Genomic DNA, 18,321 nt, shown 5'->3' on the forward strand with positions numbered 1-18,321 from the left:
GGGGCAGGGCAGGGTGGGGCAGACTTTGGCTGGGTGGGGCGGCTGGCCGGGCGGGGCGGGCTCGGGCGGGGTGGGCTGTGGCTGGGCGGGACGGTGTGGTGCAGGCTGTGGCAGGGCAGGTGGGGCGGGGCAGGCTGGGTGGGGCAGGTGGGGTGGAGCGGGGCGGGCTGTGGCCAGGTGGAGTGGACTGGGACCGGCTGTGGCGGGACGGTGCTGGGCAGGGCGGGGCAGGCTGTGGCAGGGCAGGCGGGGTGGGGCAGGTCAGGTGTGGTGGGGAGGGGCGGAGCAGGGCGGGGCAGGGCAGGTGGGGTCAGGTGTGGAGGGGAGAGGAGGGGCAAGGCAGATGGGTGAGGCGGGACGAGGCAAGGCAGGTGGGGTGGGGATGGGCTGCCCTCTGCCCCTCGGCCGCCCACTGCCCCTCGGCCGCCCTCTGCCCTCTGCCCCTCGGCCGCCCACTGCCCCTCGGCCGCCCTCTGCCCCTTGGCCACCCTCTGCCCCTCGGCCGCCCTCTGCCCTCTGCCCCTCGGCCGCCCACTGCCCCTCGGCCGCCCTCTGCCCTCTGCCCCTTGGCCGCCCTCTGCCCCTCGGCCGCCCTCTGCCCTCTGCCCCTCGGCCGCCCTCTGCCCTCTGCCCCTCGGCCGCCCACTGCCCCTCAGCCGCCCTCTGCCCTCTGCCCCTCGGCCGCCCACTGCCCCTCGGCCGCCCTCTGCCCTCTGCCCCTTGGCCACCCTCTGCCCCTCGGCCGCCCTCTGCCCTCTGCCCCTCGGCCGCCCACTGCCCCTCGGCCGCCCTCTGCCCTCTGCCCCTTGGCCGCCCTCTGCCCCTCGGCCGCCCTCTGCCCTCTGCCCCTCGGCCGCCCTCTGCCCTCTGCCCCTCGGCCGCCCACTGCCCCTCGGCCGCCCTCTGCCCTCTGCCCCTCGGCCGCCCTCTGCCCCTCGGCCGCCCTCTGCCCTCTGCCCCTCGGCCGCCCTCTGCCCCTCGGCCGCCCTCTGCCCTCTGCCCCTCGGCCGCCCACTGCCCCTCGGCCGCCCTCTGCCCTCTGCCCCTTGGCCGCCCACTGCCCCTCGGCCGCCCTCTGCCCCTCGGCCCCTCGGCCGCCCACTGCCCCTCGGCCGCCCACTGCCCTCTGCCCCTCGGCCGCCCACTGCCCCTCGGCCGCCCTCTGCCCCTCGGCCGCCCTCTGCCCTCTGCCCCTCGGCCACCCTCTGCCCCTCGGCCGCCCTCTGCCCTCTGCCCCTCGGCCGCCCACTGCCCCTCGGCCGCCCACTGCCCCTCGGCCGCCCACTGCCCCTCGGCCGCCCACTGACCCTCTTCCCCTCCCCAGGTGGCTGAACACGCTGGGCCTGCTGGCCAGCCAGGGCATCGAGGTGGCGATGCGGCTCTCGCTCTTTGATCATGGGCACAGTCACCTGGTGGACCAGAACTTCAACCCCTTGCCGGTAGGTGTGCGCGGAGGCTCCTGCCCGGTCCGACTGTCCGTCCGCCCGACACGCTCACACTCGCACACAGACACGCGGGCTCTGATTTACCTCCTCGGCCCTTTGAAGTGCGGGGGGCTCTCTCCCCTTGCCTGTTGCCAGTTAGTAAATCAGAGGGAGACGTTCTTGTCGTCTGGGCCCTTGACCCGTTTCGCAGGCGCTTGGCTTCACCACAAAAACAACCCTGAGTGCAGTTGCGAATCCACTTCGCCTTGTGGCCTGTTTGAACTCCGCTGGCAAAGGAATTTTCCCAGATCGGTTCCTTTCAGTGCTAATAGGAGACATTAGTTCATGTCAGACACCACATGTTGAAAGCAGATGGGGCGGCTCTACCTCTGGAGCTGGAAGGATCCCGGCGGAACCCGGGCCCAAGAGCCGTCGCGCTGAGGCTGCTGGCTACCCGGGGGCCCTGGCGGGCAGAGCGAGGGGCGGGCCGAGGAGGTACCCAGGCTGTGCGGGACGGGAGATGGAGCTGTACACACGCAGGCTCAGCGTGAGACGTGACCAGCTCTCCGGCGGGCACCGGGCCCACGGGATCGGGGCTGGGCTCAGGGCCTGGCTTTAGATGTACAGAAACGAAGGCAAAAGCCATTGGCAGCTTCCCCCGGCAGAGCGGCTCCCAGCGGCCCCTCTGCAGCTCTCCAAGGCCCCGCCCGCCGCGCGCCGGGAAAGGCCCCGTGTGAAGTGCTCTGCGCGGGGCAGGCTTTCCTTTCATCTCCTTTCAGGCCAATAAATTCTGCACCTTGTAAGTGGAGAGCTTGGTGGAGCCGTGCGGGCGCTGTCTCCGCGGGAAGGAATTTACAAGGCTGGCCGGGGACCACTCTGGCCCGGGGAATGTGGCGCGCAGACCTGGGGGGCAGAGCCGGGCCCGGCCAGCAAAGCCTGGGGGTCGCGCTTCGTGGCAAGCCGGGCCAGTCAGTGTGGGCACAGCGCCTCCCAAGCTGCCCGGGGCCGCGTCTCCCCGCTCGGCAGCCCCTGGGGCACCCGGGAGGCTGGGCTTTCCATTCTCCCCGCGGGGGGAGCGCAGAGCGAGCCCTAAGCAGCGGGGAGCGCAGTCCCTTGCGGGCCTGGTCTCCCCTGGGCTCCTGGCTCCGGGACCCGCCCTGGCCTGATCCCCGAGTCGGGCTCCGCGTCGTCCAGCCTTCTTTCCCAGAGGAATGAATCTGGATCCGGGTGTGACGGACCGGGCCGTGTCTGGGCACAGCTTAGGGCGTCCGCTCAGGGCGAATTGCTCAAATCCGGGGCTCTTTACAGTCCCCCTGACTGGCGACCTCTCCAAACAGGCCACAAACCAGTCCCACAGAGCGCTTCAGCAGCCTGCCTGAAGCCTCCCGAGCAAAACCCCTTCGACACCCCAGCAATATCCGTGCCCCAGATGGCCCCAGGCCTATACACAGGTGGGGGGTCCTAGCACCCAATCCCACCTACCCCGAACAAGTTCTGTCCGGTTCCAAGAAACCAGCCACAGATCCCTGGTCAATTTACCCTCCGGACCTTACCCACAAATCACGCTGGGCCAATCCTTTAGAATCTATATCTAAAGGTTTATTAACACAAGAAAGAAAAGCATGAGAGTAAGGTTATTAAAGTACAGTACGTTACATGCACCGAATCTCCCAGTCCTCGATGCAGGCTCTAGCAGAGATGTTGCAGCTGCTGGTTAAAAGTCCTTATTGCACATCCTGAGATCAGGATGGGTTCACAGGTCTTCCGGGCTCTTCAATCCCTGCAGTGCTGCCTCTGGGATGAAGTGCTGAGCTGAGAACAAAATGGCATCGACCACATGGCCTCTTTATACTCCTTCCTGGCCTCTCTTCTAGTCTGCAGCAAGTCACCTGGTCAGAGGCCAATCTCTATGTTTCCTGCTGGCTGCCCTCAGGTGACAAATCCCATTCTTTGGGTGTGTCCATAGCCTATTGAGAGTCATTGTTCCACAGGGCTTTGCTACTCAGCCTGTCCATAGCCATGCTTAACCACATTCACAGAAATATTCAGCTTCCACACAGATTACAGATTCCTACCTACACACACAGACATTATACACTCACATAAATAGCGTACATAAGATTAACAAACAATAATCTCCCATTCAATACCCCACATGGCTCCCCCTACACCAATTTCTGGGGCCAACACCCCCACCTAGGGGTGCAGCAGCGATCTGGCTGCTTCCCTCCAATTCAGCAACGTGACACCGGGGCTCCTCCGCAGAGCCAGGGCCCCTGGCCAAGCCGCCGCACCTCCCTGCAGTGAGGTGTGAAGGGTGATCCGGAGAGCATGGCATTGCCGGCATGCTTACCAGGGTAGCCAGTGTCCAGCCTGGCCAGAAACACGCTCCCGTGGGGCAGCGGGGGGATCCCTGGCCAGCCGGAGCAGCCCCTCCCGTGGTGCAGCGGGGGAATCCCTGGCCAGCCGGAGCAGCCCCCCCCCGTGGTGCAGTGGGGGGACCCCTGGCCAGCCGGAGCAGCCCCCCCCGTGGTGCAGTGGGGGGACCCCTGGCCAGCCGGCCAGAGCAGCCTTCCCCCCCCCCATGATGCAGTGGGGGGATCCCTGGCCAGCCGGCCAGAGCAGCCTTCCCCCCCCCATGATGCAGTGGGGGGATTCCTGGCCAGCCGGAGCAGCCCCCCCTCCCATGGTGCAGCGGGGGTCCGAGCCCAGCCGGCCGGAGCAGCCCCCCCTCCCGTGGTGCAGCGGGGGGATCCCAGCCCAGCCGGCCGGAGCAGCCCCCCCTCCCATGGTGCAGCGGGGGGATCCCAGCCCAGCCGGCCGGAGCAGCCCCCCCTCCCATGGTGCAGCGGGGGATCCGAGCCCAGCCGGCCGGAGCAGCCCCCCCTCCCATGGTGCAGCGGGGGATCCGAGCCCAGCCGGCCGGAGCAGCCCCCCCTCCCATGGTGCAGTGGGGGGATCCCAGCCCAGCCGGCCGGAGCAGCCCCCCCTCCCATGGTGCAGCGGGGGGATCCCAGCCCAGCCGGCCGGAGCAGCCCCCCCTCCCATGGTGCAGCGGGGGATCCGAGCCCAGCCGGCCGGAGCAGCCCCCCCTCCCATGGTGCAGCGGGGGTCCGAGCCCAGCCGGCCGGAGCAGCCCCCCCTCCCATGGTGCAGCGGGGGGATCCCAGCCCAGCCGGCCGGAGCAGCCCCCCCTCCCATGGTGCAGCGGGGGGATCCCAGCCGGCCGGAGCAGCCCCCCCTCCCATGGTGCAGCGGGGGGATCCCAGCCGGCCGGAGCAGCCCCCCCTCCCATGGTGCAGCGGGGGGATCCCAGCCGGCCGGAGCAGCCCCCCCTCCCATGGTGCAGCGGGGGGATCCCAGCCGGCCGGAGCAGCCCCCCCTCCCATGGTGCAGCGGGGGATCCGAGCCCAGCCGGCCGGAGCAGCCCCCCCTCCCATGGTGCAGCGGGGGATCCGAGCCCAGCCGGCCGGAGCAGCCCCCCCTCCCATGGTGCAGCGGGGGATCCGAGCCCAGCCGGCCGAGCAGCCCCCCCTCCCATGGTGCAGCGGGGGTCCGAGCCCAGCCGGCCGAAGCAGGCCCCCACACACACCATGCCGCAGGTGGGCGCTGTCCCCGTCCCGCTGGCGCTCCGTGCCGCATGCCGCCTCACACCACAGGGCACTGCCGCAGCAGGCACCGGACCCGAGACACCTGGCGTTTACCCAGCGAACGGCTCACGTGGGATTTCGTCCCAGGCCTTAGGACGCTTCTCCCGCCCAGAGCTTTGCGCTGGGGGTAGCCATGGGGGCGGGGCGGGGCTGGAAGGACCCGCTGTGGCGGTTCCGTGCGCCCAGGGCAGGCGCCACAGGACTGAAGCCGGGGCTGCTCGCGGCTGCAGGGGCCCGAACGCGGGTTTATTGCCATTTTAGCGCCGCTTCTTGGCCCAAAGTCGGTGAGCAGCCTCCCCGGTGTCCCCGCCGAGTCCCTCGTGCCCGGCTTCAGCACTGACTGTCCCCGTCCCCTGCCCGTGCGCCCCGCCCCCGCCCCCAGCGCGCCGGGCAGGTGCCGATTGCGAGCGGCTGGAGAGCTGCTCTTTTCCCGTGGGAGCGGCCAGCCGGATGAAAGCAGCCCAGTGTGTCTGGGCCCGGCGCGGGGCTGTGAAAGGCAATCCCCCGCGGCCGGACAAAGGCTTTTCCACACGCAGCCTTTGTGCCACCGGCGGCTGCTGAGAGACGCGCAGCATCAGCTGCAGGATCACTCACTGCAGAGGAGCCGGCCAGGCCCTGGACTGGGCTCTGGGGCAGGCTGAATGCAGGCACCCCTCGGCCCCTGCTCCCTGCTCCTCTGACGCGCCAGACCCCGGGGACGCGAGCCAGGCTGGGCGGGCAGCTGTCTGTGTTCAGCCCGCCCCTCGCCCCACAGCCCGGCCACTCCACACGCCCCTGCCCCACGGCCTGACTGCACCGCGCACCTGTCTTGGCCCGGCCGCACCTCCCCATCGCCCCACAGCCCGGCCACTCCACAGGCCCCTGCCCCACGGCCTGACTGCACCGCGCACCTGTCTTGGCCCGGCCGCACCTCCCCATCGCCCCACAGCCCGGCCACTCCACACGCCCCTGCCCCACGGCCTGACTGCACCGCGCACCTGTCTTGGCCCGGCCGCACCTCCCCATCGCCCCACAGCCCGGCCGCTCCACACGCCCCTGCCCCATGGCCTGACTGCACCGCGCACCTGTCTTGGCCCGGCCGCACCTCCCCATCGCCCCACAGCCCGGCCACTCCACAGGCCCCTGCCCCACGGCCTGACTGCACCGCGCACCTGTCTTGGCCCGGCCGCACCTCCCCATCGCCCCACAGCCCGGCCACTCCACGCGCCCCTGCCCCACAGCCTGACTGCACCGCGCACCTGTCTTGGCCCGGCCGCACCTCCCCATCGCCCCACAGCCCAGCCGCTCCACAGGCCCCTGCCCCACAGCCTGACTGCACCGCTGTGACGGACCGGGCCGTGTCCGGGCACAGCTGAGGGCGTCCACTCAGGGCGAATTGCTCAACTTTGGGGCTCCTTACAGTCCCCAGACTGGTGACCTCTCCAAACAGGCCACACACCAGTCCCACAGAGCACTTCAGCAGCCTGCCTGAAGCCTCCCGAGCAAAACCCCTTCGACACCCCAGCAATATCCGTGCCCCAGATGGCCCCGGGCCTCATACACAGGTGGGGGGTCCTAGCACCCAATCCCACCTACCCCGAACAAGTTCTGTCCGGTTCCAAGAAACCAGCCACAGATCCCTGGTCAATTTACCCTCTGGATCTTACCCACAAATCACGCTGGGCCAATCCTTTAGAATCTACCATCTAAAGGTTTATTATTACAATAAAGAAAGGCATGAGAGTAAGTTTGTTAAAGGATAGTACATTACATGCATCGAATCTCCCAGTTTTTGATGCAGGCTCTAGGGGTCTGTCTACACTACCCCGCTAGTTCGAACTAGGGTGGTCAATGTAGTCATATGAACTTGCAAATGAAGCCCGGGATTTGAATTTCCCGGGCTTCATTTGCATGTTGCCGGGTGCCGCCATTTTTAAATGTGGAACGAGGTGTACAGATAGTTTGGAATAGGAAGCCTAGTCCGAACTACCTAGTTCGTGCCGCGTGTAGCCGCGGGCACGGAGTCCGCACTAGCGGACATTTAAAAATGGCGGCACCCAGCAACATGCAAATGAAGCCTGGGAAATTCAAATCCCGGGCTTCATTTGCAAGTTCGTATGACTACATTAACCACCCTAGTTCGAACTGGGGGGTAGTGTAGACAGACCCTAGCAGACATGTTACAGCTGCTGTCTTAAAAGTCCTTGTTGCACATCCTAGATCAGGATGGGTTCACAGGTCTTCCTGGCTCTTCGATCCCTGCAATGCTGCCTCTGGGATGAAGTGCTGAGCTGAGAACAAGATGGAGTCGACCACATGGCCTCTTTATCCCTCCTTCCTGGCCTCTTCTTGACTGCAGCAGGTCACCTGGCCAGCGGCCAATCCCTGCTGGCAGCCCTCAGGTGTCCGCCCTCATGCTTTAGGTGTGTCCTTGGCCCATCGAGTGCCATTGTCCCATGGGGCCCCGCTAATTAGCATGTCCATAGGCCGAGCTCTGCCCAATGCTCAGCCACACGCAGGGAAATATTCAGTTTCCACACAGATTACAGATTCCTACCTACACACACAGACATTATACAATCACATGAACAGCGTACTCAGGATCAGCAGACAGTGAGCTCCTATTCAACACCCCACATGGCCCCCTTTTATACCATTGTTGGGGCCAGCACCCCCACCTATGGGTGCAGCCATGATCTGGCTGCTTCCCTCAAATTCGGTCACGTGACAACCGTGCACCTGTGTCGGCCCAGCTGCACCGCACCTCCCCATCGCCCCACAGCCCAGCCTCTCCACGTGCCCCTGCCCCACGGCCTGACTGCACCGCGCATCCGTCCCTCGGCCCGGCCGCACCGCACCTCCCTATCGCCCCACAGCCCAGCCTCTCCACGTGCCCCTGCCCCACGGCCTGATTGCACCGCGCATCCGTCCCTCGGCCCGGCCGCACCGCACCTCCCTATCGCCCCACAGCCCGGCTGCTCCACATCCTGCTGATCAGCAAGAACCGGCAGCCAGCTCTGGCACAGGGACCCGGCAGAGCGCGCGTACCGGTCCCCTTGTGCGCAAGCCGGGGCACTGTGCAGCTAAGCCAGCGAGGAGGGGCTCTTGCGTGGGCCTGGCAAAGAACCCGGCTCCTTCCCTGGCCTGCTTGCTGTGGGGCGTCAGTGTGTGGGAGCTGCCCTCTGCCCCCCGCTCAGTATTTCTCCAGATCCCGCTGTTGGCTCAGCGCTTCCGGTTCACCTACAGTCGTAGAACCCTAGAACTGGCAGGGCCCTCGTGAGGCATCACGTCCTGTCCCTGCCCTCACCAAGGACCAAGCACCGTGGCCCATCCCTGGCAGGTGTCTGTCCAACCTGCTCTTCAGTGTCTCCAGGGATGGTGTTACCCGCACACATTTCTCTCTCCCTTCCACACTGTAGGGACACACCCACCTTTACCCAGTTCCTAGGGCTCAAGGTGCAACCCTGTGAATTTACACACTCACCCTCACCCCATTCCTAGGGCTCCGGCGTAACTTCCTGCGGGTTGGCAGGATCTTTAGCCACCGAAAGAGCCTCACACAGGAATGTCCTGATCCTCTATTGATTGACAAATCCCAAACAAGCAGAACACACACGCTAAGCACACGGTGTCCTGCTCACCAAGCCTGGTACAGGCGACTTCCCCTGTCGGCCAGGCAGGTCAGTCTCTCTGGATCTAGCTGCCGCACGTCACGGTCATGCTGGAGAGTCCTGGCAGCTCTGGTCTTAGCTGGGTCTCGGAGGCGAGTTCGTCTTCCCCCTTCTTCTTGGGATTCCTTGTCTCTCTTTGGTCTTCCAGCCTTTTGTTTCCTTCCTTCTGCTTCTGTGACTTTTTGGACCCCAGTTTATACAGTGAAACCTGAGTCCTGCTTCGCTAGACCGTAACCAATTCGTTTAGTATAATTTTACTAACCAATCATACCAAAATTACCTAACCAATCAGACCCCCCCCCATTGATTTACACCTCGCAAAATGAATCATCCAGCAGACAGGAACGGTTCCGATCACACAGACAGACAATAGGCCAGTGCAGTGACAATGCTCATAGTGCAATTCCACAACCTCAGCTGGGAGAAGCAGGATGGTGCGACTTCCGTTTTCTTCACCCACCTTGAGATCTTTCGTTATCCGGGGACAGCGGGGGGCAAAACCCCTTCTCAGCTTGGGGTGACTCTTCCTTAATACAGTGTAGATAGACTGTGAGGATGTGGCTCCGGGCTGCTGCTCTTCAGTCCGGCTGCAGAAGGCGGCTTTGGTTCAGCCTAGCACATGGCTACAGAAAACCCACCCGGCTACGCTGGGGATCCCACGACCCCCCAGCAGTGGGTTCCAGTGTCTCACCCCCGACAGGCAGGAAGTTTTTCCGAATGTCCAGCCCCAACCTCCCTGGCTGCCCCTGAAGCACAAAGGGCTGGAGGCGGCTGCTCCCAGGATGGGGGCGGAAGCTGCCCTTGCCCCACCCCTCAGACTCCGGGGCTGGGCAGAAAACAAGTCACCCGGGCTGCAGTCTGGCCTGGGAATCTCCCAGCCCGGGGTGTCTGGTGCTGGGCTGCTGGGGCCCTGGCCCGGGAAGCGCTGAGGAGGGGGCTTAGCACCTGCGAGCAGGCCCGGGAGCGACGCGGCTCTGGGATGCGCGACTGGCGGGGGAAGGGCGGGGGCAGGGACATGCAGCGTGACACACGCGGGGCAGGGGCTGCAGAGCCCCGAGCCGTCTCCCAGCGCCTGCGTCTCGGAGCAGGGTATGGGGCCCCATCGGGGCCCATAGGTCAGGGCGGCCCCGGCCCCCCGCAGCACGTCAGGGCGGCCAGGCGGCGCCTGCTCTGGAGCGGGGGGTCGGCTTGTCCCAGACAGCGCAGGCTCGCTCTGAAGCGGCCAGACAGGCGCGCGGCCGCTGCGGTTCACGCTTCTACAGACCGGCCCTGAGCCGTGGGCAGGCGGCTCTGCTGAGCGTGTCGGGCGGGGCCGGGCCCTTTTAAACAGCGTTAGGGCCCCGCGCCCTGCCCCTTAGCATCCCGGGGCCGGCAGAGCCCTCAGGAGGCCAAGCCCAGCCCAACTCAACCATCCCCGCCAGGGTCTGTCCAGCCGGGACTGAGCCACCCCAGGGATGGAGACTCCCCCCAGGGACCCGGCCCAGTGCTTCCCCGCCCGCCAGGGGAACCGTTTGTCCTAATGTGCAGCCTAGACCCCCCCCCCGCAACGTGAGCCCTTTGCTCCTGGCTCTGCCACCTGCCCCCCTGAGAACAGCCTCTCGCCAGCCTCTCTGGAGCCCCTGCAGGGAGCTGACGGCTGCTCTCTGCAGGGCAGCCCAGGAACCTGCTGCTGGCGGGGCCCTGGCCTCCAGACTCCCCTGCTGTCAGGGTTTTCCTCGCACCCACAGCTCCTCTCACCTGGCCTCAGGCCTTGGCTCGCCCCCCCGGGGCCGGGCTGCTCCCTGGCAAAGCTCTGTGTAACTCGGGGCGGCAGGGCCCTCAGGCATCGCCACGGCCGCCCACAGCCCCGGCAAGCTGGCGCTGAAACGTGGCCCGACCTCTCTGGCTCACCATGGCCGTAGCACGCTCCGCCCAGGCCGGACTGCACGTCGGAGACCCGTCTGTCAGAGCAGACACGCTGCTTTTCCTCCCGCCGCTGGCACGCGCCGCAGGGCGGGCCGGGGGACCGGGGCGGGGCAGACCCTGCTCTCCTGGCTGCGGAGAAGGAGCTAGCGAGGTTCTTCCAATGGCTCCGCAGGGCCAGGACTGGGAGTCCTTGGGGCCTCAGGCAGTAGAAGGCTGAAGCCAAGACAACAGGGACGCTGGGGAGAGAGGCTGCCCAAGGCCAGACTCCCCGCGCCTCACGTGGCCAGGCGGTGCCTTGGCTCCCTGCGGGAAGGACCATCGCTTTGGGGCTGCCAGGAGGAGCATGCCAGCTGCTGGTGCGTCTCCTGAAGGCCCTCGCCCCTTAGGCCGTCGTCAGAACCAACGTCTGCGGCCCATTTGAGCCCAGAGCTTTCTCCAGCAGGGCTAAGCTGGCTAAAGAGTCCAGCTTGTCAGCGTCCCCACTGGATCCAGCTCTGGACCGTTCTTTCTGTCCGGGCTCCAAAGGCACCATGGCGGAAGAAGGCAGATGGCCTGTGACAGAACCTAGAGCCGGGGGGCTGCCCCAGACGCCTGGCTTCCCGGGCAGATGGCCAGGGGGGAGCCAGCCACGCTCAGCTGGCCGTGCACCACACAAACGCTCTGGCCCTCTGACTGACGCTGCCCGGCGGTTGTCGCTCAACCCCATCATTTTGGGGTTCAGCTTTGAAGACCAGAGGCCCGGAGCTGGGTAACTGACCAGATCTGGCACTCTCCTGACGTGTGGGGCTGGCTCCTCCCACTGCGCTGGCTCTGGGGTCACCCTCGGATCGGAAGGTGGTTTCACCGCGGCAGAGGAAGGGAGCGCCTCCCTCAGTTCCCCATTCGGCTGCCTCTTCGCCTGGGAGGAGAGCAGAGGAGATTTAGCCTTTCTCCAGCTCTGTTTCTCCTGGGACTGGCTCCAACGGGGACTCCAGGCAGCCCATTTCTATGCCCCGGCCTCACTGCTGTCTCTGGCGAGGCCCGGGGTCCGCATCCCCAGCCAGCGTTCCTCTCTGACGTCCCCAGCACCTTCCCATCCCACCCCAGGGCCTCGCGGGTCCTTTGGTCCTAGCCCTCGATGTTTGATTAGCTAAAGGCCCAGAGGCTGACCTGGCCTGGGACGCTGCAGAGAGCTCCTCTCCCACGGGCTCAGATGGACGCAGGCTTGGCCCATGTCTCACCTGCTGAACTCATCCTGTTGCTTTGCTTAGTCCCCTCCTGCAAATCGTTTGCAGCCTCCTGCCCTGGTGACTCGCCTGGCACCCACGTCGAACCCGCCTTCCGTGGCTCAGCTGGAAACCCCCCACTGGCATCTGCAGGCGTGGCCCTGCCTGTAGGGTATCTGCAGGCGTGGCCCCCCTGCCCTGGTGACTCGCCCACGTCGAGCCCGCCTTCCGTGGCTCAGCTGGAAACCTCCCACTGGCATCTGCAGGCGTGGCCCTGCCTGTAGGGTATCTGCAGGCGTGGCCCTCCTCCCCTGGTGACTCGCCCACGTCGAACCCGCCTTCCGTGGCTCAGCTGGAAACCCCCCACTGGCATCTGCAGGCGTGGCCCTGCCTGTAGGGTATCTGCAGGCGTGGCCCCCCTGCCCTGGTGACTCGCCCACATCGAACCCGCCTTCCGTGGCTCAGCTGGAAACCCCCCACTGGCATCTGCAGGCGTGGCCCTGCCTGTAGGGTATCTGCAGGCGTGGCCCTCCTCCCCTGGTGTGACGGCGTGTTGGGGGTTCCCCGTCTCCTGCACCCCGAGATGGCACAAACAGACTGCACCAGCCAGTGGAATAGAGGAAGTTTATTGCCTCTCCAGGATACAGCCTAGCACAGATGTAGTCTGGTCACAGAACTGGGCTAGGATGCCTCAGGCCCCCTTGAGTTGGGGGGAGACTGGGCCCCTAAACTCCAGCTCCTCTCCCTAGGCTGTCTCCTCCATCCTCTCCCACAGTAACAACTCAATTCCCTTGCAGCCCTGCCCCCCAGTCCAGGGCAGCATTCACCTTCCTTTGTTCCTCTCCATGGGGGGTGTCTGGCCACTGGTTCGACAAGTTTGGCCTTATCTCTGCCTAGCGAGATTTTCCCTGCTGGGTCTTGCTCCAGACAGCAGGGGTCACCACAGCCCAGCAAGTACCCCCACTACGTCACAGTTCTCCCCCCTCCGAGAGCGAACTGAGCAGGGTCACTCCGCTCGTGACCTGGGGAAGTTCGGGCCCCTCGCTACGGGACAGCGCGTCGGCGATGATGTTGGCGCTCCCCTTGACGTGGATCACTTCCATGTCGTAGTCCTGCAGGAGCAGGCTCCACCGCAGCAGCTTGGCGTTCGTCCCTTTCATCTGGTGCAGCCAGGTCAGGGGGCAGTGGTCGGTGAACACCGTGAAACGCCGGCCAAACAGGTACGGCTGCAGCTTTTGCAGGGCCCACACCATGGCCAGGCATTCCCTCTCTACGGTCGCGTAGCTCCGCTCCCGGGGCAGCAGCTTCCTGCTCAGGTACACGATGGGGTGACGTTCCCCTTTCTCGTCCGCCTGCATCAGCACCGCCCCCAACCCAGTGTCCGAGGCGTCCGTAAACACGATAAAGGGCTTGTCGAAGTCTGGGTTTACCAACACTGGGGCCTTGGCCAGGGCTTCCTTCAGGGCACAGAGAGCCCTCTGGCACTGCTCCGTCCAGACCACCCTGTCGGGCCTCCCCTTCCTGCACAGCTCTGTGATCGGGGCAGCGATGGAGCTGAAGTTGGGCACAAACCTCCGGTAGTACCCCGCCATCCCAATGAAAGCCTGGGCCTGCTTCTTGGTCTGGGGCACAGGCCAGTCCCGGATGGCCTCCACTTTGGCCGGCTCTGGCTTCAAGCAGCCGCTCCCCACCTTATGGCCCAGGTAGGACACTTCGGCCATTCCAACCTTGCACTTCCCAGCCTTTACGGTCAGCCCAGCCTCCCTCAGCCGATCCAGTACCTGGCTGACCTGGGCCACGTGGTCCTCCCAGGACTGGCTGAAGACGCAGATGTCATCGATGTACGCTAGGGCACAGTTCTCCATTCCCCTCAGCAGCTGGTCCACCAGGCGCTGGAAGGTGGCCGGCGCCCCTTTGAGGCCAAAGGGTAGGACCAGGAACTCATAGAGCCCCAGCGGCGTGATGAAAGCCGATTTCAGTCTGGCCTCCTGGTCTAGCGGCACCTGCCAGTAGCCCTTGGTGAGGTCCAGGGTGGTGAGATAGCGAGCTCCCCCCAGCTTGTCCAGGAGCTCGTCGGGCCTTGGCATCGGGTAGGCGTCGGACACCGTGATGGCGTTGAGCTTCCGGTAGTCCACGCAGAACCGGATCGACCCGTCCTTCTTGGGAACCAGCACCACGGGAGAGGCCCAGGGGCTGGAGGACGGCTGGATCACCCCCAGGGCCAACATGTCCTGGACCTCTCTCTCCAGGTCCTGGGCTGTTTTCCCTGTGACTCTGAATGGGGAGCAGCGCACCGGGGGGTGAGTGCCCGTCTGCACCCGGTGGACAGCCAGGTTGGTAAGACCCGGCTTGTTGGAGAACAGCTGCTGGTGGGAGCGCAGCACCTCCCGGATCTCGGCCTGCTGGGCCGGGGTGAGCTGGTCCGAGAGGGAAATTGACTCCAGCGAAGAGTCCTCTCCGGTCCCAGGGAACAGGCCCACCAGGGGATCCTCCCCCTGCTCCTCCCAGGGCTTACACACGGCCAGCACCAAGTTCTCCCTGTCCCAGTACGGCTTCATCATGTTAACATGATATACCCTCTGGCCGCGCGTCCGGCCCGTCAGCTCCACCACGTAGTTCACCTCGTTCAGCTGCTTAACCACCTTGAAGGGGCCGTCCCAGGCGGCTTGCAGCTTGTTCTTCCGCACGGGGATCAGGACCATCACCTGGTCCCCGGTAGCGTAGGCGCGGGCCCGTGCATTGCGGTCGTACCAGACCTTCTGCTTCCTCTGGGCCCTGCTCAGGTTCTCTCTGGCCAGGCCCATGAGCTCGGCAAGTCTTTCCCGGAATGTCAGGACGTATTCCACGACCGGCTCACCCTCCGGGGAGACCTTCCCCTCCCACTCGTCTTTCAATAAGTCCAGGGGGCCCCTCACTCGCCTCCCATATAACAGCTCGAACGGCGAGAACCCCGTGGACTCCTGGGGCACTTCCCTGTACGCAAACAGCAGGTGGGGTAGGTACTTGTCCCAGTCCTGCGGGTGTTTGTGCATAAAGGTCCGTAGCATCTGCTTCAGAGTCCCATTGAACCTCTCCACCAACCCGTTGGTCTGGGGGTGATACGCCGAGGCCCAGGTGTGTTGCACCCCACTCTTCTCCCACAAGCACCGGAGCAGGGCCGACATGAAGTTGGATCCCTGGTCCGTGAGAACCTCCTGGGGAAACCCCACCCTGCTGAAAATGGTCAGCAGTGCGTCTGCCACCGTGTCTGCCTCGATGGAGGGCAGGGCCACGGCCTCGGGGTAGCGGGTGGCGAAGTCCACCACCACCAGGATGTATTTCTTCCCTGTCCGGGTCGCTCTGTTGAAGGGCCCCACAATATCCATCGCCACCTTCTGGAAAGGCTCCTCTATGATGGGCAGGGGTCTCAATGCAGCTTTCTTCCTGTCTTGGGCCTTCCCCACCCGCTGGCAGGAGTCGCAGGACCGGCAGTACCGCTGGACAGCTGCAAACATCCCCGGCCAGTAGAAGTTTTGGAGCAGCCTCAGCCGCGTGCGCCGGATCCCCTGGTGTCCCGAGAACGGGATGTCATGGGCCAGGTGTAGCAGCTTGCGGCGATACCTTTGGGGAACCACCAGCTGCCGCTGGAGCCCCCACTTGCCTACCGTCCCGGGGGAAAGCCATTCCCGGTACAGAAATCCCCTCTCCCACCGGAACTTCTCCTGGCAATCTCCTCCTAGGGGTTGAGCGGCACCCAGGTCAGCCCGGTCCCTCAGGGCCTGCAGGGAGGGATCCGCTTGCACCTCCGCCTGGAATTCAGCGGCTGGGGCTGGGACAGGGCCGTGGTTCCCCCCACTGCCTAGGTCCAACTCTAGGTCTGCTGGGACGGGGCCCTGGGCCCCCTGTTGGGGAACCTCCTCGAGTTCCGGGCCGCAAGCCCCTCGCTTGCTCTGGCTACGGGTGGTGACCAGCGTCCTGTGGGGTCCGTCTGGCCACTCCTCTAGGTCACTCCCCATTAGCACGTCGGTGGGCAAGTGCTGGTGCACCCCCACTTCCTTGGGGCCCTCCTTGGCCTCCCATTTCAGATGCACCCTGGCTACAGGTACCTCAAAGGGGGTGCCGCCTATGCCCCTCAGAGTCAGCTGAGTGTCGGGTAGCATACGGTCTGGGGCCACTATGTCGGGCCGGGCCAGCGTCACCTCCGCCCCCGTGTCCCAGAAACCCGTCACCTTCCTGCCATCCACCTCCAGGGGTACGAGGCAGTCCCTCCGTAGGGGCCGCCCCGCCCCCACCCGGTGCACGGATAAATCTGTCTCCCGAGGGTCAGACCTCCCAGGGGAGGTGCACTGAGCATCCTTCCCCTCTCTCTGAGCTGAGGTTTGCCGGCCAGCCCCTGCCACTGGGGCAGCCTGCCCTTCCTCCCGCCCCAGCCAGTTAACCCTGGAACGTCCCAGGTCATGGGACCTGTTCTTGCGCCTGGTGCATTGAGCCCTCTTGTGGCCTCGTTGCCCACAGCGATGGCAAGTTAGGTTCTGTGGGCCCATTCGGGTCGGCTCTGCCCGGGCCCTGGCTGGTTTTCTGGGGTATCGACGACTGGTCCTGGTCCCTGGGGCTCGCCTCGGAGGTGTCTCTCTCCGTTGCTCCGCCGAGAACCGGTCTCTGCGCGATTCTCTTTCTCTCCGGGACTCCCGTTCACCCCCGGACCGGCTCTCCGTGAACTCATCCGCCAGTCTCCCGGCCTCCTGGGGGTTCTCTGGTCTCCGGTCCTTGAGCCACAGCCTCAGTTTGGGTGGGCACGCTTCATAGAACTGCTCCATCATGACCAGCTTGAGCAGCTTCTCTGCGGTCTGGGCTCCGACTCCCGAGACCCACTTGCGGCAGTATTGCGCCAGGCGGGAGGCCAGGTCCACATAGGTCTCCCGTGGCCCTTTCTGTACCCCCCGGAACTTCTTCCTGTACATCTCGGGGGTCAGCCCGAACTTGTGCAGCAGGGCCTCCTTGACTCGGTTGTAATCCCCTGGCTGTAGGTCCTCCAGCTGACTGAGCACTCCGGCCGCCTCCTGGTTCAGTGCGGGGACGAGCTCCTGCAGCCAGTCAGCCGGGGGGACCCGTTGCAGCCCACAGGCCCTCTCAAAGGAGCTGAGGAACCCGTCTATGTCGCCCACGTCCTTCAATTGGGCCACTGTGAGCCTCTCCAAGCGCCTGGCATCCCCGGGACTCTGGGGCCCATCCACTCTTGGCGCAGCCGGGGCCCCGCAGGTTCTCCGCTCTGCCATGGCCAGCTCATGCTGTCGCTGCCTCTCTCGGTCCTGGCGCTCCTTCTCTCGGTCCTGGCGTTCCTTCTCTCTGTCCTGTACTTCCAATTCCTTCATCCGCAGCTGGATCTCCAGCCGCCGCAGCTCCGCTGGGCTGGCCCCTGCCCTAGATGGGCTACGGCTTGCAGGCCTCCCGGGAGACGCTGTCTCATCTCTCCGGTGGGTCCCAGCGCTCCTCCCCCTCTCTGAGCCTGACACACTCTCAGGGGGGGTCTGGCTGCTTCCCCTGGGGACAAGATCCTGGCCCCGTGGCTGGTCATTCTCTTCCAGCTGGGTAATCAGCTGGGCCTTGGTTGCTTTCCGCACCGGCAAGCCCCTCTCTCTGCACAGCCCCACCAGCTCTGCCTTCAAGAGTCGGGCGTAGGCCATCTGCCCGCTGGGCCCCTTGGTGCAGACTCACCAGTCTAGTGCTGCAGCGCCCCACGATTCCCAGGAACCGCTTCGCTCTGTCTCCAGCACGCCTGGCTCCAGGGCTCTTGCTTCTACAGCGCCTTGTCGCTCACCGCTGGGAGCTCCATCCACGGGGTGCAGTGCATCCCACTCCTGACACCAGTGTGACGGCGTGTTGGGGGTTCCCCGTCTCCTGCACCCCGAGATGGCACAAACAGACTGCACCAGCCAGTGGAATAGAGGAAGTTTATTGCCTCTCCAGGATACAGCCTAGCACAGATGTAGTCTGGTCACAGAACTGGGCTAGGATGCCTCAGGCCCCCTTGAGTTGGGGGGAGACTGGGCCCCTAAACTCCAGCTCCTCTCCCTAGGCTGTCTCCTCCATCCTCTCCCACAGTAACAACTCAATTCCCTTGCAGCCCTGCCCCCCAGTCCAGGGCAGCATTCACCTTCCTTTGTTCCTCTCCATGGGGGGTGTCTGGCCACTGGTTCGACAAGTTTGGCCTTATCTCTGCCTAGCGAGATTTTCCCTGCTGGGTCTTGCTCCAGACAGCAGGGGTCACCACAGCCCAGCAAGTACCCCCACTACGTCACACCTGGTGACTCACCTATGTCAAACCGGCCTTCTGTGGCTCAGCTGGAAACCCCCCACTGGCATCTGCAGGCGTGGCCCTGCCTGTAGGGTATCTGCAGGCGTGGCCCTCCTCCCCTGGTGACTCACCTATGTCAAACCGGCCTTCTGTGGCTCAGCTGGAAACCCCCCACTGGCATCTGCAGGCGTGGCCCTGCCTGTAGGGTATCTG

At 65.1% G+C, this 18,321-nt stretch overlaps 1 protein-coding gene across 2 annotated transcripts in view; it reads left to right on the forward strand.

Annotated features, from left to right (window-relative positions):
* Positions 1-18,321, forward strand: part of HPSE2 (heparanase 2 (inactive)) — a 177,599-nt gene that overhangs the window by 141,362 nt on the left and 17,916 nt on the right. For both annotated transcript variants that reach the window (XR_012905505.1, XM_075934461.1), the window contains exon 9: positions 1,325-1,439. Coding sequence is in view for 1 of the 2 variants with exons in the window: in XM_075934461.1 (XP_075790576.1) it covers positions 1,325-1,439 (115 nt within the window). In the remaining variant the exon portion in view is untranslated. The remainder of the gene's footprint in view (positions 1-1,324; positions 1,440-18,321) is intronic.

This window comes from Pelodiscus sinensis, chromosome 8, assembly GCF_049634645.1.
Source record: "Pelodiscus sinensis isolate JC-2024 chromosome 8, ASM4963464v1, whole genome shotgun sequence".
NCBI classification, from domain to species: Eukaryota; Metazoa; Chordata; order Testudines; family Trionychidae; genus Pelodiscus; species Pelodiscus sinensis.